Below are 22,895 nucleotides of genomic sequence, written 5' to 3' on the forward strand. Positions count from 1 at the left end.
CAAAATTTTAATAAGGAATGGGGGAAATTTATAATTTACCTTGAAGACCACTGTAAACGCTTAAAATTGTCAGTAGGATTGGAATAACACTTGTAGTTTAATGGTGAATTCTGGATATACAGTGGTACCTCTGGATGCAAACGGGATCCATTCCGGAGCCCCGTTCACATCCAGAAGCGAACGCAACCTGCATCCGCACATGCGTGGGTCGCGATTCGCTGCTTCTGTGCATGCGTGTGACATCATTTTGACCATCTGCGCATGCGTGAGCGGCACAAAGTGCGTTACTTCCGGGTCGCCGCAGCGTGCAATGCAAAAATACTTATCCCGAAGCTACTTCAACCCGAGGTATGACTGGAATGGAGATGTAAAAGATTCTCATAAAAGATGCAGGAGGAAATGATTAACAATAGGACCCACAAAGAGGAGGAGGGAAGACCAGGAGATTCTTTGGAATCTTGTTTTTATGTTGTATGTGTGATTGTAAAACTTTAATCTGAAAAACCAAATAAATAAATGTATAAAAAAATTAAAAAGAATCAAGCTCTGGGGTTGGGTAGGACCCCTTGCGAGAAACCCTGGATAACTGCTGCAGTCTAAGTAGACAATACTGGGCCAGCTGGTATAAGGACTCTTGGTAAAGGTAAAGATAAAGGTCCAGTCGCGGACGACTCTGGGGTTGCACGCTCATCTCACTCTATAGGCCGAGGGAGCCAGTGTTTGTCCGCAGACAGTTATTCCGGGTCATGTGGCCAGCATGGCCAAGCCGCTTCTGGCGAACCAGAGCAGCTCACAGAAACGCCGTTTATCTTCCCGCCGGAGCGGTACCTATTAATCTACTTGCACTTTGATGTGCTTTCGAACTGCTAGGTTGGCAGGAGCAGGGACCGAGCAACGGAAGCTCACCCCGTCACAGGGATTCGAACTGCTGACCTTCTGATCGGCAAGCCCTAGGCACAGTGGCTTAGACCACAGCGCCACCCGCGTCCCTATAAGGACTCTTATGATAGATAAATAATAAAGACTTATAGCGTTAGGAGGCACAGAGCAACCCTGGCAGCTCCGATGAGTTACATACCATTGGTACTGTGAAAGGGATAGCTGGTATGGCCTCTGACCCGAGGCTAGCATAGGTCCAAATATGCCTTTTTGCACACAACTGGAGCCTGCACGACACGCACACGAGCCTCTCTGACTTGAACCCTGATCTGCTCCAGCAGCCTGGAGTTGCTGAACTGCCGAGGCCACCGGTTTCAGGTCACATTAGGGAGTCGTTTTAGTAGCAGATGTAAAGATTCTCCCCTTTGAGTGGGTATCACACAAGGTCAGTCAGCAAATCCTGCTCTAAAAATAGATGCCAGTTTCAAAGTTGGCAAAGATTTCCTTTGCCGTCCCTGTCACACTCCGAAGATCCACGCTACCTACAGCTCCTGGATAAAGTCACAGGTAAGGCAAGATGAGAGAATGCTGGACTCCCTTTTCGCCCTTTCCCTTAAAAAATTCTGGAAGAGGACAACCAGGCAAGGGGGGAAACTGAACGTTTAGCTGCCTTTGCAAAGGAGCTGCTGGCTTCTTAAAACCATTTCAGGGAAGAGGCGCAAGTAACATTAGAGATTCATTCATTTGGGGATACAGTGAGGTCATTCAGCATTCCAAAATATTATACAATGAGCTGCACTTCTTTCTTTCCTATTGGACGAAGCTTTTTATCGTTTATGCTAAACGGAGATCTGTTTTGGGAGATTTTAAAATCTACTCTGGGGATCTTTTAGATGCTCTCCCCTCCCTTCTCCTCTGCTCCTCAGCTCTTTATTTTCTTTCAATTCCCCTTCCCTTACATCGAATTCTGTTGCCCTGCTTCTACTATAGATGGCTTGTGTCTGTCATTCAGGAAATTTTAATGCCTTATGTCAGCCAACCCAGCTGAACTGGCTTCATGTTAACCACATGCGCTGGCAGTGAAGACCAAGTGCGAAAACGATTTTAAAAAAAGAAATTGCTAGCCTGGAGAATATACAAGCGAGTAGAGAAGAGATGCAGACAGAGGGTAAAGGAATAGTGACATAAAAGAGATTATACGCAAACTCGTTTTAAACTACAACTGCACGAGACAAACACAGAAAAACCTCTTCACAATTTCCCCTTCCCCTAAAGAAACAACCACCAAAAACAATATCTGAGAAATTAGAATGATAAGGATTAAATTAACTTTGTTTTGTTTTGTTTTAAGAAAGTTAGAGGGGATTCTTTTCAAAGAAGCTATTGCCATTAAATCAACCGAAAATCAATTCGGCAGGATTCTTAGCAGCATATTTTCAGACATCGATCTTCCATTCATTTTTAGTTGCTGTCGTTGTTTTAGTGGGAGATCTGAAGTAAAGTCATCCCTGCGCCATGAAAACTACATTGTTTGCAAATATTGCATCTTTGATCAGATAAGCATATTGAAATCCAGGGCCTGCCTTCTCTCCTAATAAGTGACAGGTACATAGTGAGCCACGAGGCTCCTTTGGGTGGTTGCTAGGATTTGCAAAATATCATGTAACCAGAGTAGCACTTTAAGGTCTCCACAGCAGGAGTGCCATTTTGAGAGGGCAGTGGGGTTGTTGCACCTGCTCCTATTTCTCCTGCCATGCCTATGGTTCCGCTTTAATACAGAAATTGGGTAACTGATCCGTGTTGGCAAAATGTTGCTATAGTTATTAGGAGCTAGAAACAAAAAGTAAATAAATACTCTTAAAATGCATTGCTTCAGCATTATCCATTTAAAACTCAAATATATCCAAAAGATGACCCTTGGACCTTAACTGAGAATCTTGCTCTCCCACCCCACCCCATTCATCATGCCTTGCAAGTGTCCCAGAGAAAACAGAACAGGACATCCAGTTTTCTCATGCAAGAGCACAGTGGCCATTGGGAGTACTGTGAACTCGTGATTTCGCGCTGAAATCTCACCCCCCCCAAATGCACTTTTTGGGGGGAGATGCAATTACGCAACCCTGTGCAGTGCTCCAACATGCGCAGGCACGTCCCCCCAAAAAAGCACGTCTTTTTGACTCCATCATCTCGCACAGATCACAGACGCACATCCCAGTTTGGGGACTCAAGAGGTTAGAAGGTATGCATTCAAACACACAGTCTCTCTCCATAGCCTACCGATACCTGATCTGCTGTGCTAAGCATGGGCAGCCTGATCCACAAGAATTCTTTTGGCACAGACAGATCCTATGGCAGTGCTCAGTCCTGCCTCAACAGAGGAGTCAGCAGCTAACATGCATTCTGATCTGTACATGGGGCACAGAAGCAGACACAACAGACCCCTGTGTTGGCTCCTCCCCTCTACCTTGCGCTAGTAGTGTAGGACTAGTGCAAGGAGCTAGACTTTTATGAGTCAATGTTGCTGAAGAAAAAAAGGTGTGAAGTCAGCTTTACAGGTACTTAGGGAATCAAAGAATTGTAGAGTTGGAAGCGACCCCCAGTCCAGCCCCCTACGATGCAGGAATATGCAGCTGTCCCATACAGGGATTGAACCTGCAACTTTGGCATCATCAGCATCACACTCTAACCAACAGAGCTATCCAAGCTGATTATCTTGTGAAGCAAGTTCAGAGTAAACTGTCCCTCCTGGTGCTTTACACCAGCCTCCCCAAGCCTGGTGACTTCCAGATGTTGTTGGACTAGATCCCACCTACTTCCTAACCATGGACCATGCTAGCTGGAGACTGGTGGTAGCTGGAAACCTAACAACTCCTGGAAGATACCAGGCTGGAGTAGGTTGCTTTTACAAAATCCATCCTGCCAATGCATTTTGTAACAATAGCCATCTTTCCGCCTGGAAAGTCAAGGGTGCGATGAAACAGGAGGTTTGGAATAAGAGAGCAGGTGGCATAAGATTCAGTCTGAACCCGACTAAACGTGGCCATTGTGGCATCGCTCTGGCACCCTGTGACAACTCTGCAAGGCGCTTTAGGGACAAAATCGCTCGATGCCACAGCTAGAGCAAGTCCAGTGGTGGTGTTTAGAGCATGGTTTGTTCGATCTATACTGGATCAGTTTAGATTATTGCGACCTGAGGGTGCAGAGGGCAAGCTGCTTGAAGTATAGCTGGCCACCTGGCTCCTTGACCCTCGTCCATTTTTGGCTTCTTACAGCCCCATAGGGGGCTGACTGGATGGGTCCAGGAAGTGATTAAGGCTTCGTTGGAGAAGGGGGAGATACAATCTGCCTTGATGTAGGTGGTTGAACAAGTACCAAGAGTCAAATATCCCCTTTGGAGGGCAAAGTGGTGGTGGTTCAACTTCAGGCATGCTTGGAAAAAGCTGATGACTTAGATCCATTCCACTCTGGCTTCACGCCTGGTCATGACACTGAAAATGCACCCGTCACCTTGGTTGATTGCTTTGACCAGGAGAGAGATGGACAGCATGGCACAGTTTGTTCTCCTCCCTCTTTCAGCTGCTTTCGATATTGCTAACTACAATATCCTTCTAGAGCGGCCCAGGGAGGTGGTGGTTGGGAGCACTGTGCTTCAGTGGTGGATGTGGGTGGCGCTGTGGTCTAGACCTCTGAGCCTCTTGGGCTGGCCAATCAGAAGGTCGGTGGTTCGAATCCCCGCGACAGGGTGAGCTCCCGTTGCTCTGTCCCAGCTCCTGCCAACCTAGCAGTTCAAAAGCACGGCAGTGCAAGTAGATAAACCGCTGCGGTGGGAAGGTAAATGGCATTTCCGTGTGCTCTGGTTTCCATCACAGTGTTCCACTGCACCAGAAGTGATTTAGTCATTCTGGCCACATAACCCAGAAAGCTGTCTGTGGACAAATGCCGGCTCACTCAGCCTGAAAGCGAATGAGCACCGCAACCCCATGGTTGCCTTTGACTGGACTTAACCATCCAGGGGTCCTTTACCTTTTACTTTGATTCAGTGGTTCTGTTCTTACCTCCTGGGATGTTTCCAGAATGTGGTCATGAGAGCCTGCTGTCCAGTGCCATGGGAGTTGCCCTGTGATGCCCCACAGAGTTGCATCTTGTCCCCTGTGCTATTTAACATCTAAATGAAGCCTCTGGGCGTTGTTATCAGGAGATTTGGAAGTGCCATCAATTTGCAGATGACACCTAGCTCTATCTCTCAATCTTCACCTGAATCAGGAGAGGCAGTTAACAACAACAACAACAACAACAATTTATTATTTATACCCCACCCATCTGGCTGGGTTTCCCCAGGCACTCTGGGTGGCTTCCAACAAAATATTAAAATACAGAAATGCACCAAACATTAAAAGCTTCCCTAAACAGGGCTGCCTTCAGATGTCTTCTAAAAGTCTGATAGTTGTTCTCTTTGACACCTGGTGGGAGGGCGTTCCACAGGGTGGGCGCCACTACTGAGAAGGCCCTCTGCCTTGTTCCCTGTAACTTGGCTTCTCGCAGTGAGGGAACTGCCAGAAGGCCCTCAGTGCTGGACCTCAGTGTCCGGGGAGAACGATGGGGGTGGAGACGCTCCTTCAGATATACTGGACTGAGGCCGTTGAGGTGTTAGACCATTGCTTGGAGGTGATGGGCTGGGCATGGGCCAGTAAGCTGAATCCTGAAAGACCACCTTCATCCCTACAGACCCTCTCAGGTGCTGAAATCAGCAGAGCGGGCCTTCTTGTTTATTCCACTACACTCAGAAGATTGTGGGGTGGTGGCCTGGGAGAGGGCATTTTCTGTGGCATCCCCTAAGTTGTGGCTCTCCGTCCCCACAGGGGTGCACCTGACATCTTCATTAGACAGCTTTCGGGGAATGTTGAAGACACACCTCTTTTCCCAGGCCCTTGACCCTTGAGATGTGCATTTTTAGGACCCACCTTATTTCTGTGATTGTAAGTTGTTTTGAACTGTTTTTCATACTGTGTTTTAATTGTTCTAACCCACCCTGGTATCTTAGGGTGAAGGGTGGGTAATTAATACAACAGCAACTTCCTAGCAAACGGATCAGGATGAATGCCCAATTAACAGGCTGCCTGGAAGCAATGCATTTGTAAATAAGTTTATAGGAAGCATGATGACTTCTAAAAACAGACAGCAAATCCCCAGAAAATAGCACCCTCCCCAACACAATACCCCCAGTTTCAACTATCTCTGGAAATAAACCCTCGGCTCTCACTCTCTCTAAAACTGCTGGGTTTCGTCTCCTGATGGGTCTCTCTCTAATAACTTGAGAAATTCTGGGCCATCAGGAGACCATCACAGGTCAATAGCTTGTATTGGGGCTCATCCACACTTCTGCTTGTACCATTGCTTTTCCCCGGACAAACCTGCTCTTTACTGCTGAATCAGAGCAAACATCAGCAGGGTTTTCTGCAGATTGATGCTTGCTATGATTAAGCAGTAAAGAACAGCTTTTCCCAGGGAAAGTGGCAGGGGAAATGCTAGAAAATCCCTCGAAAGCACAGGAAAAGTGGAAAACTGCTCAGACCCATGCTTTCTAGGCATGGGACAAGTAAAGTGTGGATGAGTCCTTGATGAAGCATCAGCCACCATCCTGGAAAACAAAGCTATCAATCCACAAATGATCAGACAGCACCTACACCAATGCACTCCACATTTAATGCAAATTGGCTGGTGTGTGATCTGGGCTTTGTCCATTTGGATTATGATGGTGGAAAGTGGTCAGGCTTCTTTTGCCCTGAGCCAGAGAAGGAAACAGATCATCTTCCCATGCCCTCTGAATTGACTCAAGACCACCAAGCACTGAAAGCAGACAGCAACAGGGAACAAGGAGTACCATAGCTGTGCACCTGGTGAACAGCTAACCTTAGATCATGGCCCTCCAGTTATTGTTTGACTACAACTCCCATCAGTCCAAGCCAGCATACCGTATTTTTCGCCCTATAGGACACACTTTTCCCCCTCCAAAAATGAAGGGGAAATGTGTGTGCGTCCTATGGGGCGAATGCAGGCTTTCGCTGAAGCCTGGAGAGCGAGAGGGGTCGGTGTGCACTGACCCCTCTCGCTCTCCAGGCTTCAGGAAGCTCTGCGCAACCCTCGGGAGACCGGCGCGACTTCGCGCCGGTCTCCCGAGGGCTGCGCAGAGCTGCCTGCAGTCCTGGGCTTCGCGCAGCTCTGCGGATAGCAGGCTCAGGCTTCCCCCGCACCAGCCCCGCGCCTGGGGGGGGAATAATTTTTTTTTCTTTATTTCCGCCCCCCCCCCAAAAAAAAACTAGGTGCGTCCTATAGGGCGGTGCGCCCTATGGGGTGAAAAATACGGTAGTTAAAATCTGAGATGGAAGCTGTAGTCCTGCAACAGCTGGAGAGATGCTCGTTCCGCATCCCTGCTCTAGATAGTCAAAGTTACACGGAAATGAAATCTGTTCTAATAGTTACCTTGCAAAGGCATTCAATATTCCCATGCAATTTCTGCAAACCAGCCAGCCAGCCAATGGATGACCAAGTATCATGGAATTTGGTTTCCAAGGTATGAAAAACCTACCCCAGGAGACCACCAGCCAAACCATCATCCTTTATCACACCTCTGTTGGACAGTTATTTTTGTGAACTCCTCAAAAGCAATGGCTTAGCTGCTGGCCTCTCCCAAATATCTTTCACAGTGAAGACTGAGATAGATTTTTTTTGCAAGTATTCAGTTTCCGCTTCTTCCTTTAGTATTTCTTTCATACCTTATTCTTCAAAAAGCCCCACTCTCTTATTTGCTGGTGTGGCGTTCGTCCGGAGCCCCTGGTCGTCTCACAGACTATTGACCTGTACACCACTAATCCACTGCCACCAACCAGGTCCTCCCCAGTAAATCACTTAGTCTCAGTCAGGTTCTCACCTTAACAAAGAAGAGTGTAGTTTACTGCAGACACAAACAAACATTAACTGCATTCCAAACATTGTTACTCTTTACCTTCTTAGTCTTATTTTATCCTGTCTCTATCTCTTCTACTTCCCCCTCACACAAGAACCCACTGCACTAACTGTCTATTTCCAACCGCCTGCCAACTGCATTTCCAACTGCCTTTCCAAACCAACCAACCAACCAACCCACTAAAACCAACCAACTAACCACACCCAAACCTCAGGCTAAGCCCTTTTATAAACAGGTAGGCTCCGCCTCCGGCTTTCCTATTGGTCTACCTGTTAACCCTTTCTCTCTACCCTGTACAGACATTTTCAAATGAATGGGCAAACGCCACAGCTGGTTTCCTGTCTTTTTAATGTACAGTGGTACCTCTGGTTACATACTTAATTCATTCTGGAGGTCTGTTCTTAACCTGAAACTGTTCTTAACCTGAAGCACCACTTTAGCTAATAGGGCCTTCCGCTGCTGCTGCGCCACCGCCACGCGATTTCTGTTCTCATCCTGAAGCAAAGTTCTTAACCCGAGGTTCTATTTCTGGGTTGGCAGAGTCTGTAACCTGAAGTGTATGTAACCCGAGGTACCACTGTATTTAAATATATTTTGCCAGAGTCGCCTCGAACACTATGCTAAATATAGCATCTGTGACTTAGCTCTCTCCCCCCCCCCAAATAATATTTATTATTTTCAGTAGATAAACATAATAAAAAAGAAGAGATTAACAATAATAAAGACAAACAAAAAATAGGAGAAAAAGAGAAAAAAGAAAAAAGATACATACAACATATTACCACTTAATTAATTAAAATTAAGTATCATCCATCTTCATAAACATAGTATTTGACTTAGCTCTCTTTTGACTAGATCCAGATTTGATTCCAGATCTGAAAAAATTCTTCTTCTGACATTAACTGTATGAAATTTTCTGAACAATTTCCCATCCACATACCTTTTAAATCTGGGAGCAATCAAGTCATTGTTCCCAAGTGATTTGAGGTCTTTCACGAGATCCTGGGTATTGCTCACACAAATGTGTCTCTTGACCACAAACTAAATTTGCATTTATGCAATCAATTTGATGAGCGTGGAAGTCATTCTCGTAAGATCTCCTTTAGCTGCTTCTCTGATTTTTTAAAACGTCTGTAAATCACCATCAGAACTTGGTTTAGGGGAGTATTACTATTTTCCTGTTTCGGCCTGATTCTTTTACACATAATGATTCTACAGCTAAATCTGTTTCTTGTACAAGTTCTGATTTATGGCCCTCTGTGCCTTCTTTGACATATATATCAATGCAACTCCCAACCCAATACAACTTTACTCTGCCCTTTTCATAGATTTTAAATCTAGAGATAAGCATCTTTTTGTTCTGCTAGTGTTCTCTGATAAGCCCAGAGAAGCCTTATTTTTTCCTGTAAGCAAATGTCAGACACTCTGCTTCCCCCAACTTGGCTCAATCTTCTAGCATTAGCATAGAAACACATACATCGTGTGATCCTTCTTGAAATGTTTTCATTGTGCGTCATTGTCCCAGTGACACTGCAGCCTATTTTGTTGTCTGCCATTAGTTTCCATGTGCTCACTGTCAACTTCTATCCTCTCTTCATTGATTTATTGCCTGTCTGTAAATATACCACTTTCCTGCCAAGGCACTCAAAGCAATTAGGGCCCTAATGGCAGCTCAGAATGTTTTAGATCATCTTCCCCCAGCGGATGAGTCATCTTGAACGGGATGCCATTCGGCTTTTCTCTGGAAGTCAGCTGAAAAGCTGCTCCATAATTGTAATACGATTATAATTATCATATTATCATCACACCAGAAATCTGGTTCCATTACAGGAGTCAAAGGCACAACATTACCAGGAAGTTGCCCTATTCCATCCCCTCCAAAATTAATGGAAGCTCAACAAGACAGTGAGAGGAGAGACGATGGACAAGCCTGGCTTTCACCAGCCAACAGGCTTTCTTACTTGTTGTTTAGTCGTGTCTGACTCTTCGTGACCCCATGGACCAGAGCACGCCAGGCACTCCTGTCTTCTACTGCCTCCCGCAGTTTGGTCAAACTCATGTTGGTAGCTTCAAGAACACTATCCAACCATCTCGTCCTCTGTCGTCCCCTTCTCCTTGTGCCCTCCATCTTTCCCAACATCAGGGTCTTTTCCAGGGAGTCTTCGCTTCTCATGAGGTGGCCAAAGTATTGGAGCCTCAGCTTCAGGATCTGCCCTTCCAGTGAGCACTCAGGGCTGATTTCCTTAAGAATGGATAGGTTTGATCTTCTTGCAGTCCATGGGACTCTCAAGAGTCTCCTCCAGCACCATAATTCAAAAGCATCAATTCTTACAAAGCCCTTAAAATCCAGCCGTTGCTTCTAAATTGGAGTTTTGAAACCTCAACACAACACTCACAGCCCCTGCCTGCCTGAGAGGAAACCCTGTTTGTTCAGTCCTACCTACACAGCCAAAATTCCATGTTTGTAGACGCGCATTATTGTGAGGGGAGAAGGTTCGCCATACAAGTCCAGCCGCCAAGAGCTTGTCTGACATTGTTTGGGTCCATAAAGAAAGGTAAGCGGGCGTCTTAGCTTTACCTCATCAGCAGCCTTGCTGTAGGTATATTATTGTGTTTGCTGTGGAAATGACCAGTTTAACTGCCTCACAATGAGCATTCTAAGCCATAAGCCACCCACCGGTTAGACTCTCTTGGAGGAAGCCATATTTTACATATGGAGATTGACTAACTTCTGGCCCAGGAGGTTACTTCAGAAAGGGGGAACAGGTACAATCCTAGACAGCTCTTGAAATGAGCACTTTCTCATCTACCCCACCCCAATTAAAATGTCACCCTAGACAGGAGCGAGTGCAAATAATGGGGCTGGGATCAGATTTCTTTTTAAGCACTTCACAAAGTTTGGCAAATACAACCCCCAATCACTTCATGGTATGTGTGGTGCTGTTTTTTTTAAAAAAGGTTTTGAATAGAGCCAGGTACCTCAAAGCTTCAGAAACACAAAAACGATTTGGATGTTAGGTCCTCAATATTTGACTAACCTTTCTCACAATACCACTGCTTCGGCTTTTTCATTCCAGAGACGAGAGGTTGAGTTGGCCAATATTTTAAATTTTTCATTATAAGCTCCTCCAGAGTCAAAGCAGAAACATATGTTCCGCCTGAGGGCAGAGTGAAGCTGAGATGCCTCTCATCCATAATCTCCAGTTTAAATTACCCCCTCTGTGCTGCAAAAAAGAAAAAGAAAAAGAAAAAAAGTGCCACCCAGAGAGGCGCTTTTCATCAGTCAAAAATTGTCATATAAATAGCCTTATTCCCCCCCCCCCTTTTAAAAAAACAGTCCTAATAGGCCTGTTGTAAGGTACAACAGGTGGGATGTGGGTGGCGCTGTGGGTTAAACCACAGAACCTAGGACTTGCCGATCAGAAGGTTGGCAGTTCGAATCCCCACGACGGGGTGAGCTCCTGTTGATCGGTCCCTGCTCCTGCCAACCTAGCAATTCGAAAGCAGGTCAAAGTGCAAGTAGATAAATAGGTACCGCTCCGGAGGGGAAGGCAAACGGCGTTTCCATGCGCTGTTCTGGTTCGCCAGAAGCGGCTTAGTCATGCTAGCCACATGACCCGGAAGCTGCACGCCGGCTCCCTCGGCCAATAAAGCGAGATGAGCGCCACAACCCCAGAGTCGGTCACGACTGGACCTAATGGTCAGGGGTCCCTTTACCTTTACTTAAGGTACAACAATGCCAATATAATCTCTAGGGAGAACTGTGATCACTTGGGTCTCTTAACAGCAACCTCACCTTCTGCTTGGTGTTGCAGGTTTTTGGATTTTGTTTCCACCGCCATCCATCAAACTCTTCGATGGCCCTGAAATCTGGGAAGATCAGTGCTTATGCAGCCGTCAAAGTAGACCCCAATGGGGACTACTGCACCCCTGGAGCGTTTGACCTGGAGAGGCTCTTCTGGAAAGGCAGCCCAAAGTATACCCACGTCAACGAAGTCTGGCCCAACCTCTACATAGGAGATGAGTAAGTTATGCCAAGACACATGGCCTCCAGTAGTCATGGAGAGCATTATGCCTGTAATGACTGGATCACAGTGGAAATGTGGCTCTGACATCATCCTCTCTGGGCTATGCTGTGCAAATGCAAGTGTAGATTCTGTGTAGGATAATTGAAAGGTATTTCTGGGGCAGGAGGGAAATAAAGGGGTTTAGAGGTTTGGTAGGTGGCCTTAAAATGACCCATCAGAGAATAATAATAATAATAATAATAATAATAATAATAATAATAATAATTTTATTTATACCCCACCCTTCCCGGTTCAAAAGCCAGGCTCAGGGTGGCTAACAACAAATTTAAAACACTTAATTATAAAAGCAGCATAAAACACAGTATAAAAACATGAATAACAATAACATTCAAAAATCAATTAGATAATTCCCAGGGGTAGCTGGCTGGAATTGGTCCTACTTGGGCCAGCGAGGAGACCAGGGGAGAATTAGCTGTGGGGTCTCAGAGCGGGTGATCTTCATAAAAGGGGAGGGGGAGGGAAGAGAAGGGAAATAAGAGATCAGGCTGAATTCAAATTAAAAGCCAGGCGGAATAGCTCTGTCTTACAGGCCCGACAGAAGGAGGTTAAATCCTGAAGGGCCCTAGTCTCATGGGACAGAGCATTCCACCAGGTCGGAGCCGTAACTGAAAAGGCCCTGGCCCTGGTGGAGGATAGTCTGACTCCCTTAGGGCCTGGGACCTCTAAACTATGGTTATTCATGGACCTTAAGGTCCTCTGCGGGGCATACCAGAAGAGGTGGTCCCATAAATACGAGGGCCCTAATTTGTCCCTTCTTCACAATTCTAACCACTCCCTGCCTGTTTTATGTCAGCATTTGCTTGAAATTTGTACACATACTGATCCCCTGAAGAGCTGTGTATGGAGAAAAATCAGCTTGGGCGAGAGATGATTTTGAGTGAGAGAGCATTGGTGGGAAGGACACCCCAGAGTCTTCCCTCCCCACACCCGCAATGCTGTCTCTCTGCTCCAAATGAAAGCCTCCCCAAAGCTGCTTTACATTAAAAAGAGAAGAAGAAACCCACCCAAAACTTACATGCATTTTGGTGCAACATCTAATTTGCCCTTCATTCCTTTTGCAACAGAATGCTGTTGTAGACACTGCCCAGAAGGAATGAAACTTTTACAAGCGCTTTCAGACATGTAATAAACAAAGCTTCGAGTTTCATGGGATGCTACCCTTTCCAAAGTCTTTTACTGGGGAGCTGCAAGAATGTAATGCCAGGAATTGGACACTTTATGAAAAAGCAGATATTTAAAAATAGATGGTGCAGGGCTCCTTTTCGGAACAGATACTCATATTGAACTTGTAATGTTTAAAAACTGCTTTATATTTAAAAGTGGGTGTCCTATCATGCAAAACTTTTTAAAAAATGTATTTTTAAAAGAACACATGGATTTCACTACGTGGCACCTTAATTAAAGGCCAGAGCCAGAAAGCATCAATTCAGACACAATATATGTATCAAACTTCTTTTTGGGGTGGGGGGTGGGGCGGAGATAGTTATATTAGGAACCCCTAACAACAAGGAAGTCCAAAAATGGAATTACCAGGAGGCTATTGTGGCTGTTACCTAATCTAGTGGTTTTCATGGGAAAGTACTTTTGCAGCTACAGTTGATACAAAAGGGTCTTCTACTGCCTTTGCCGCCTTTAAACAGCAAGAGTGTGCAAACATAAAGTCTGCTATTGCAGACCCTCCAAGTGTCCCTCTTTTCCAGGGACAGTCCTGGATTTACAGAAGCCATTCCAGTTTCTGATTTGACCCCAGAACGTCCCAGTTTTCCTTAATTTTAAGTTCCTGCAGCATCTGGGTCCTAACTGGCAATCACCTTCCTGTGCCCTTATTAATCTGTTTTAGTTAAATAAATGTTTGCCCACCTGCCTAACTCACTGTGATGCTTTGTCAGCTGGGGATGGGACACTTTGCCCGACGGGGCTCCCTCTAACTTGTGGAGCGAGTGCCCTCGCTAGCTAGGGCAGGCATCCCTGAACAGGCAATTTCACGGTCCAGCCACTTGACGGGAACAGTCTCCACTGAAAAGTGTAAGCCACCCCACCCAATACAAAAAGGATGTACACACGTTACATTCAATGTGTGTGCCATCCGGGTACTTGCCTACGCCATAGCTTAGCTGTGAAAAGCATTGAGTGGGCACTCTTTTCACACAAACAGTTGTAGAAATAGATCATGCTTGCGTTCAGCGTACCATTGAGGTGGGGAAGTGACGAAAGTGATGAATCATAGAATCAAGAGAGGTCTGGTGTTGTTCCAGCAACAGCTGCCCTTCGGCTCAGCCTTAGAAAGGAGCAGCACAGAATAATAGAATCAAAGAGCTGTAGAGTTCATGCAGCTACCAGCATGAGTTTGACCAAACTGCAGGAGGCAGTGGAAGACAGGAGTGCATGGCGTTCTCTGGTCCATGGGGTCTGAAGGAGTCGGACACGACTAAACAACTAAGCAACAACAAAAGAGTTGGAAAGCACCACGAGGGTCATCTAGTGCAACCCCCTGCAATGCTGGAATCTTTTGCCCAACGTCGGTCTCAAAGCCATGAAGGAGTGTCTCCACTCCTATCGTTCAGCCCGGACACGGAGGTCCAGCTCCACGGGCCTTCTGGCGGTTCCCTCACTGCGAGAAATGAGGTTACAGGGAACCAGGCAGAGGGCCTTCTCGGTAGTGGCACCCACTCACTATCTGACTTTTAGTAAACATCTGAAGGCAACCCTGTTTAGAGAAGTTTTTAATGTTTGATGTTTTATTGAGTTTTTAATATTCTGTTGGGAGCTGCCCAGAGTGGCTGGGGAAACCCAGCCAGATGGGCAGGGTATAAATAAATTATATTATTATTAATATATTATTATTATGCTTTGAGATTCTCATGCCATGCCAACTGAACTATGCCGTAACCGCAGTGACCTTGCCTAACAGCCTCTGATTGCTTTGACCCAGGAAAACAGCCCTTGATCGCTACAGCCTTGAGAAAGCCGGCTTCACCCACATCCTCAACGCAGCCCATGGCCGGTGGAACGTAGATACGGGACCCGAATACTACAGGGACATGGACATTGAGTACCACGGGGTGGAGGCAGACGATCTGCCCACCTTCAATCTTAGCCAGTTCTTTTACTCTGCTGCCGAATTCATTGATAGAGCACTCCGGAATGAAACAAGTAAGGAAAATGGGCTTCCGTCCGGGCGTTATCTGCAATGGCCTAACTGGCATGGTGTGTGAGGCTGCTGAACCTAAGACCATCACCAGGCATGGGTGTTTTCTCTAACCCTGTGATCCTGTGTCCATATGGGTGGGAGGAGGTAATCTCTTGCAGCTACTACAGATGCTGCATCCCTATCTGCCCCTACTTAAATTACACCTATTCAGCACCGCTCCTTCCCATGTGTGGCTATGCTGCTTCATTTAAAAAAATGGACACATAAGCTAGAACAAGCAATCAAAGAACCTCCGAGTATATGCAGAAGACAGAGCATAAACAGCCTGCTCCCAAACACTGCAGGCAACAAATCTCCCACTTTGAGCACCTCTTGTTTAAAAGCTAACCATTTGAGTCAGCTGCCTTAATGCAGGACCTCAAAATAGCGTAAGCTCATGGCAAGCGCTCCAATCCTGCCAGAACGCTTGGCCCACTCCCTTTCATGGGCAGTGGTGGAAGCGACGGTGGTCAAGGGACAGAAGTGTTTCACCTACTGGAGCTCCACACATGTAGACACGGCGAACTGGATACACGCATTTGTCACATGTTACAGTGTGCCCCTTTAAAAGATTCTAGTTCTCCCCAAAATGAATGGAGTCTGGGACAAAGTCTTCAGAAGCCCAGATCCACTTTGAAACCTTGCAAGCACCAGTTGCTCACTAGGTGCTGTCTGTGGTGCTGCAACAGCCAACCAGCCTTTCTCTGAGGGCTCCTCCACAGGACCAGAATAAGACAAGAGTCGTTTGAAATCCATGTACCTGAGACAGTCCTTGACTCTGGGTGGGCTTTTCAAAATCAATCATCCCTACCACACATTCACGATCCGGGGGGGGGGGGGGTGTCCACCTTTTGTTTTTTTAAAAAATTGATATTTATTAAAGTTACAAAAAATAGAAGAAATACAAAATACAGAAAAAAGAGTAAATTTTTTTAAAAAATATAACAAAAAAGTAAAGGATAAAAAGAAACATACAAAATAAAACAGTTAAAAAGACATTAATTTTCCAAACCTATCTTCTCTAGACTTATTTCCCCGGACCTCCTCATACCTCCCTTTTTTGTATTCCAGTTCAGTTTGTTAGTTCAGCAAATCCTTACCATTAAACTTTTGCCCAATTGTAAGCCTTTTTTCATATCACTTAAAGCATTACAGCTAAAAAGCTCTTCGTTTCTATCCAACATCCTTCTAAGATTCCTTAATTTTACAATATTTCTGTAAATAGTCTTTAAATTTCTTCCAGTCTTCTTTCACCGACTCTTCTCCCTGGTCTCGGATTCTGCCAGTCATTTCCGCCAGTTCCATGTAGTCAATCACCTTCATCTGCCATTCTTCCAGAGTGGGTAGATCTTGTGTCTTCCAATACTTTGCAATGAGTATTCTTGCTGCTGTTGTAGCATACATAAAAAAGGTTCTGTCCTTCTTTGGCACCAATTGGCCGACAATGCCCAGAAGAAAGGCCTCTGGTTTCTTCAGAAAGGTATATTTAAATACCTTTTTTATTTCATTATAAATCATCTCCCAGAAAGCCTTACACCTTTAGTTGCAGTGCTTATGAGCCTGGCAGAATGCTTAAAGGGTTAAGAATGGGAGTAAGGTCTGGAGACCAGATCCTCTCTAGTCAAACTGCAAAATAAAGAGAACAGTGCCATACCAGAATAATTCATATCATAAATCATAAGCCAATCTAAATACGAGAAATAACTTGGGTATTTCTGACCCAATCCAAATCGTTCTTCCCTTCCACCCACCTCCAATTTCCCAAACCCCCTCTCCTTGTCAAACCAGGGGCTGTTAACCCCCATGTCCCAGACCAAGCAAAGGCCTCATCTGGCTTTTTTTCTCTCCCCCTCCTCCAAGAACCCAATTTTTGAAAGCAGCAGTAAAAAGGAAAAAAAATAAAAATTAAGTAGGTGTGTCGCTGAGTTGGGTGACCCAAACAGCCTGATGAGGACGCAAACTGCCCCTCCTCAGTCACCATTTGATAAGTGGGGAAGGGGGTGATAACTTTATCCTCTGCCAATTTGCATGGATCACCTGGGGGCCCTTGTGGCTGCACACAAGACTGTGGGGTATCCACACCCACCACTCACATATGACCCTGTGTAAGTATAAAAGTAAAGGTAAAGGACCCCTGGACGGTTAAGCCCAGTCAAAGGCGACTATGGGGTTGCAGTGCTCATCTTGCTTTCCGGTCAAGGGAGCCGGCGTTTGTCCACAAGACAGCTTTCCAGGTCATGTGGCCAGCATGACTAAACCGCTTCTGGCGCAACGGGACACTGTGACATAAGCCATGGGGGCACAGAAACGCTGTTTACCTTCCCGCTACAGTGGTACCTATTTATTTACTTGCACTGGCGTGCTTTCAAACTGCTAGGTTGGCAGGAGCTGGGACAGAGCAACTAGAGCTCACTCTGTTGCACGAATTTGAACCGCTGGCCTTCCGATCAGCAAGCCCATGAGGCTCAGTGGTTTAGACCACAGCGCCACCCGCTCCCCTGGATTTGCCCAACACCAATGGCAAATGGAGAAGTGCCAGTGGCAAAAAATCTGAATGGTTTCTCTCTTTTTCTTCACTTCCACAGGCAAGATTTTGGTCCACTGTGCCATGGGTCGGAGCCGCTCAGCTGCCTTGGTCTTGGCGTATCTGATGATTTACAAGAACATGACTGTGGTTGATGCCATTGATCAAGTGCTCAAGCACCGGTGCATTCTCCCAAACCGTGGCTTCCTGAAACAGCTCAGAGAACTGGACATAAAGCTAGCCCTGGAGAGGAGCAAAGCCACAAACGGGATGGAGTGTAACCAAGAGGGCAGCACAGAGACGGAGATCTAACATTCCCTGTTTTCTAGAAAAGAATTAGTTTTAAAAAGAAATGGGAAACTTGAAAACAATTAGGCAAAGGGAGTCATTTGTTACCAAGTAAAGCTGGGGGAGCGAGGGCGGGGAAGAGACTCAGTAGCACTTCAAATGCCTTAAGCGTATTTTCAGCTTGAAAATGCACTAACATGGTAGGAGGTCTTCAAAGAAACTTGAAATACACAGAGAAGGCTTCCTTCATGCTGTTTTTCAGAGCTTTCTTTTACAGAGGGGGCTTGGGAAGAAACCTGATAACCCAGTCACCCAAAGAGTCAATCAACAGTGCATAAGAAGAAAGGACCAAACGGGATTTACGAAAAGTCACTGCTGGAAACTGTTTGTCACTTGTTTTAACTTTGTGGGTTAGGAGGCCTGCAACTGCTCTAGCGTATGGTCAGAAAAGGGCATCTCTGTATTTCAGCACACACACACACACACACACACACACACACACACACAAATATTGATAGGGTTGGTAGATGGACCTTGCTGGGTCATCTGTCTCCTGGATGGACTTCTTTCAAATCTCACCCTCAAAAACAGTATAAGAGACTATTTTCTTATTTGCATAGACTCCAATGAACACGTGCAAATGGTCAGTGACCACCTTTTCCATTGTGGGAAAAGGCAGAGACTCTTAAAAGCCTCTTGGCAAATCGCTTTCTCTCTGCATTATCACAAGCACCTTAGCATACATCTTATCATCAAACCAGGAACATAGTGGGCTGTGTTGCCTGCCATCATCTGTATGGAAAGACAATGGGAATGAAATGTTCAGAGACTATGCCTATCCTGGTCAGGGTAAAGCTATGTCGCAGGGGCCATTAAGGTCATTAGCAGAGGGACCGAAGTCACTGGATAAAGCCCAGCACAAATTTGACAAAAGCTGTCCACATAATCTTTACCCTAACTGGTCCTCCACCCCAACAGGGACACAGGAGGGCGCAAACTCTCATTTCAAGTACTAGGAGCACAATGATGTTGTTTCTACAATGCCCTCTTTGGAGGAAAAGTTTAGAGCCCATTGCAAAAGTTGTACATCCATTGTGTTTCCTTCCCAGTGCCAGTTTTGATAGTACTGTAGTTGTAGAAACCAAGGCAGCCTAAATATGTGTGTTAGACTCACATCCACAACTGTTGGAGTGACTTCAACCCTGCACGTGGCTGCTGATAACACTAACAGAACCTTTTATCTTCCAGTTCTGAAACACATATTCCACAATGGAACACAATATATGCCCAAGCAGAGTTTATAATTCCAACCACTTCTCTTGGCTTCAGCCTTCAACGAAGCGACAACATATCTGGATTGGGGCACCAATGTAGTGTCCTCCAGATGATGGTGGATGTTAATCAATCAGCCCCAGCCAACATGACCACTGGTCAGGGATGATGGGAGTTGTAGTCAAACAATATCCAGAGAATACCATGTTGACCACCTCAGATTTAAACAAACCCATCTGAACAACCACTACTCCAGAGGTCTTCTCTAACCAGCTGTCCAGCATCTGCAAGGCTGGAAGCTTCAAATTAAATCCAGAACATCTCCCAGAAAACAGCTTCTTATAAAACCAAGCTTAACATCCTCTGAAGGGTTTGCAAGATCTACGGTAAAACTCAAGTCTCCTCCACTTTTATTCCACATCTTCATGAAGAGATCTTCACATTACACCAAGGCCCTCTCTCCAAACAAAAGGTATTGCCTTCTGTCTACTATGACCTTCACTTAGTCACTGATCCTCCTACCATTCGAATTTAGTGTAGCTTCCTTAAAAATATGATTTATATGCACCATGTATTCTGGCCTGACAATGCTGAAAGGGTAGGAACATGGCTATTGATACCATGCATCACTTTCGACTGGTACCATCAGAGACAGAGAGATCAGTACAGTGGTATCTTGGGTTAAGTACTTAATTCGTTCCAGAGGTCCGTACTTTTAACCTGAAGCTGTTCTGAACCTGAAGCACCACTTTAGCTAATGGGGCCTCCTGCTGCCGCTGCGACGCCGGAGCACGATTTCTGTTCTCATCCTGAAGCAAAGTTCTTAACCCGAGGTACTATTTCTGGGTTAGCGGAGTCTGTAACCTGAAGTGTATGTAACCCGAGGTACCACTGTAATTGCTGCTGAAGTTTGAAGTATTGTTAGGTCATAACAGTGAATTTCATAATCCTGAAGGATGGGGAAGGCAGCTGAGCTGGTCACAGAGAGGTCCTCTAGGAGCCACACTTAAAAAAACACACACACCCAAAAAACAAATTACGTGGCAAAAAGTATGGTATATGTGAACCTAGTCTCCGTTTCTTCCAATGTGTGTACAACTCTCCCTGCACCCCAAGCAATTAAGGCTCTCTTTAACAGCTGCTTATGTCATTTACAGGTCTTTGGGTTCTCATATATCAGAGTTAATCAAAAAAGGACTAAACAGTGCCAAAGTGTTATTCACCTGTTAGCAGGCAGGGCGATTTGTTTCACTTCATGGTACTAAGTGCTCTGTGAAGGGGGTCTCCCCCCCCCCCCGCAAAGGTAGGGAAATGAGGGACCTTGGCAGGGAAAGCTCTGTAACTCTTATCAGCATGAGAGCTGAAATACTAAAAGCTGTGATGAACACAGCCAGCACCTCCATCCATGATGTACCACCTTTCATTCTGGGAAACAACAATTGCACTTTGGCGTAAGTTAAGCAAGTCCAGCCAATGATTAAGGACCAATCTGTGCCATATAAGGGTCTGATGCTTCTAGCAATATGAACAACACAAGGTACTAGGGAGGCTCACGTCTAGGTCATGGGGTAGAGCCAATAAAATGGAATAATAATAATAATCCAAGTTTCTAGATCCCCCTTATTGAAATACTTCTCTTAGTGACCAGGGTCCAAGAATGAGGAAACGAGAAAAACTTTTGCCAAGCATTGTTAATACAGGCAACGTCTTTACATTTCAACATTAATTACACATACATTTCTCCCCCACCTATTTTCCCTATTAACAAGAACTCTTTGAACTTTATGCCTCGGTTTTCTCTGGCAATTTTCCTGCAACAAAAACTTTCACCTGCTCATTTTGCCTCTGACGGCTGATGCAACTTTGCAAAAGAGGCTGACTTCAAGTAATGATTCAGCAGAATCTTGCAAGGCATTCATCAACCAAAGGATCCTTTCATACATTAAAGTATATTTTTAAAGCTGTGAAGTGTAAATGCATCAAAAGCATGCTCTTGGAAATATTATCTTACAGGTACCCTGATAGAGGAGCTATGACTGGCCATGTTGCAGGGAGACTTAAACATTGGGTTGCCTCTGTATGATGTGATGCCACAGGAGTGTGAAATGGCCAGGGGGGTTTCTGCAGTGGAATTTCCTGAACCCCAAGTCAGGCTGCAATACTCAAGCTGATCTTTGATTCCTGTGTTCAGAACCGCAAACCTTTACCAAATAAATCTTGGTTGAAAGACGAGATAATTGCTAAGACCCTTTGAACAAATAAATACTGACCACAGTTTAGCAGACAGCTAGAAAAATGTCTCCTAAACGGTAGAGGAATTTTCCATTCATAATAGGGCTCAAGACAAAGTATCTGGTATTTTAAGTCCCCCCCCCCCACCTTAAGAGAAAAAGGCATTTTTCTTTCAGCTGCAAAGAATGATTTCTATTCAACACTGTAAACTATGTTCCTGCTCAGCTCCCATTCATTTATAGAACTCATGCAAGAGTTTGCCACCAAAGTGTACCCAGAGCTTCAAATATCACACATCTGTTGTAGAAGCACAAGAGAATCCAAAATTGCAGTGTTTGTTTGTTTTTTTAAAAAGCCTAATTTTGATTTATTAGGAATATGTTTCTTGGGCTCTGCTTGCTGTGCAAGACAATGACAGACCACATTGACGCTTTGTCTGGGACTTGTAGCACTTCAACACAGAATATCAGGATCCAACACTCAAAATAGATATGCATGTTTTCTTGCTGCTGCATAAATTTGCTTGATGTGTACTGCTGAGCAATAGTACATATTTTCCCCACATCTAGCAGTTCCATCAGTCACAGCTGCTTCAAAAGGAAAATACTCCATTTTATATTTGCATTCAGAGACTGCAGGCATGCAAAAACACACTCTATGTAGGGCCATTCTGAAAGCAAAGAGTGTTTGTATACAGCTTCAACACAAGAGGGGGAGAAGGGGGAATCCCTAACTTTACAACAAGCGACACCCACCAAAATCAGCTTTATTACATTTTGCAATAAGCATTTAAGCATATCAACAATCCATTCCATTGCCTGTAGGCTTTTCTCTTCTTTTTAAAGTCAAAACAAAGTTGCAAAGTGTCAGAGCAAGTGCTATAAAAAAGAAATCTTCTGATATTTTATTACAAATACATCTCTGCAAGAATTTGAAGTAGCATTTCCAATTAATTACACCCCCCCCCCAACAGCAAAATTGTTAAACCCAACGTGAGTGCCAACCCAACTATTCCCCTTCCCCCAGCCACAGCACTTGTTTGGAATTTGAAAAAAATCAACAGTGGTTAAAGTTCCCTAACTTAAGAGCTGCCTGTCAAAATGTGTATTGCCGTGAGCTATGGACCTACAACTTCTTCCTGTTGCCACCATCAGTCCAGCCCAGAACTTCCTTCCCTGGTGATTTTTATTTGTACACTCCATTTCCCCATTCTTTTATTCTCAAATCCCTAATTAGTCTTCTGGCTGCACCTAATTCTCAGTTCCTAGGTTTGCCCCTTCCCCCACTGGTTACATTAATGTTCAGTCCCCCCCCCCCAAATAAAAACTCTCTGGTTTAGAAAATGGTTAAAACAAGGGAGACGGGGAGAACAAAGGCGCTGCTATCTTGAGACAATTCTCTGGAAGCTGCATAAACCAGCTGTGGCCTACTTGCTTTGTGTATCCTGCAGTTACCACA

At 45.2% G+C, this 22,895-nt stretch overlaps 1 protein-coding gene and 1 long non-coding RNA gene across 3 annotated transcripts in view; both read left to right on the forward strand.

The window, feature by feature from the left end:
- The window catches only part of LOC308477715, a 215,395-nt gene that overhangs the window by 66,467 nt on the left and 126,033 nt on the right, over window positions 1-22,895 (forward strand). The window lies entirely within an intron of this gene.
- On the forward strand, window positions 1,319-18,016 carry DUSP29 (dual specificity phosphatase 29). 2 transcript variants are annotated; one of them, XM_081006544.1, is made up of 5 exons: window positions 1,319-1,446; window positions 5,739-5,855; window positions 11,659-11,867; window positions 14,864-15,084; window positions 17,707-18,016. In XM_081006544.1, the coding sequence occupies exons 2-5, from the start codon at window positions 5,820-5,822 to the stop codon at window positions 17,955-17,957; spliced, it is 717 nt and encodes a 238-aa protein (XP_080862670.1). In that variant the 5' UTR covers window positions 1,319-1,446; window positions 5,739-5,819; the 3' UTR covers window positions 17,958-18,016. The 2 variants fall into 2 exon arrangements, with proteins under 2 accessions (XP_080862670.1, XP_080862669.1); XM_081006543.1 differs by lacking the exons at window positions 1,319-1,446; window positions 5,739-5,855 and adding an exon at window positions 10,662-10,771.

This window comes from Podarcis pityusensis (assembly GCF_964106645.2).
Source record: "Podarcis pityusensis genome assembly, chromosome: 5".
In the NCBI taxonomy this organism is placed as follows: Eukaryota; Metazoa; Chordata; class Lepidosauria; order Squamata; family Lacertidae; genus Podarcis; species Podarcis pityusensis.

Excerpts from the sequence above, each read along its gene's own strand:
- DUSP29 (XM_081006543.1), top strand. The coding sequence starts at position 10,700 with ATGGGGCTGGGATCAGATTTCTTTTTAAGCACTTCACAAAGTTTGGCA. Across the intron at positions 10,772-11,658 it reads CAACCCCCAATCACTTCATG|GTTTTTGGATTTTGTTTCCA; the intron begins GTATGTGTGGTG and ends TTGGTGTTGCAG. Across the intron at positions 11,868-14,863 it reads AACCTCTACATAGGAGATGA|GAAAACAGCCCTTGATCGCT; the intron begins GTAAGTTATGCC and ends GCTTTGACCCAG.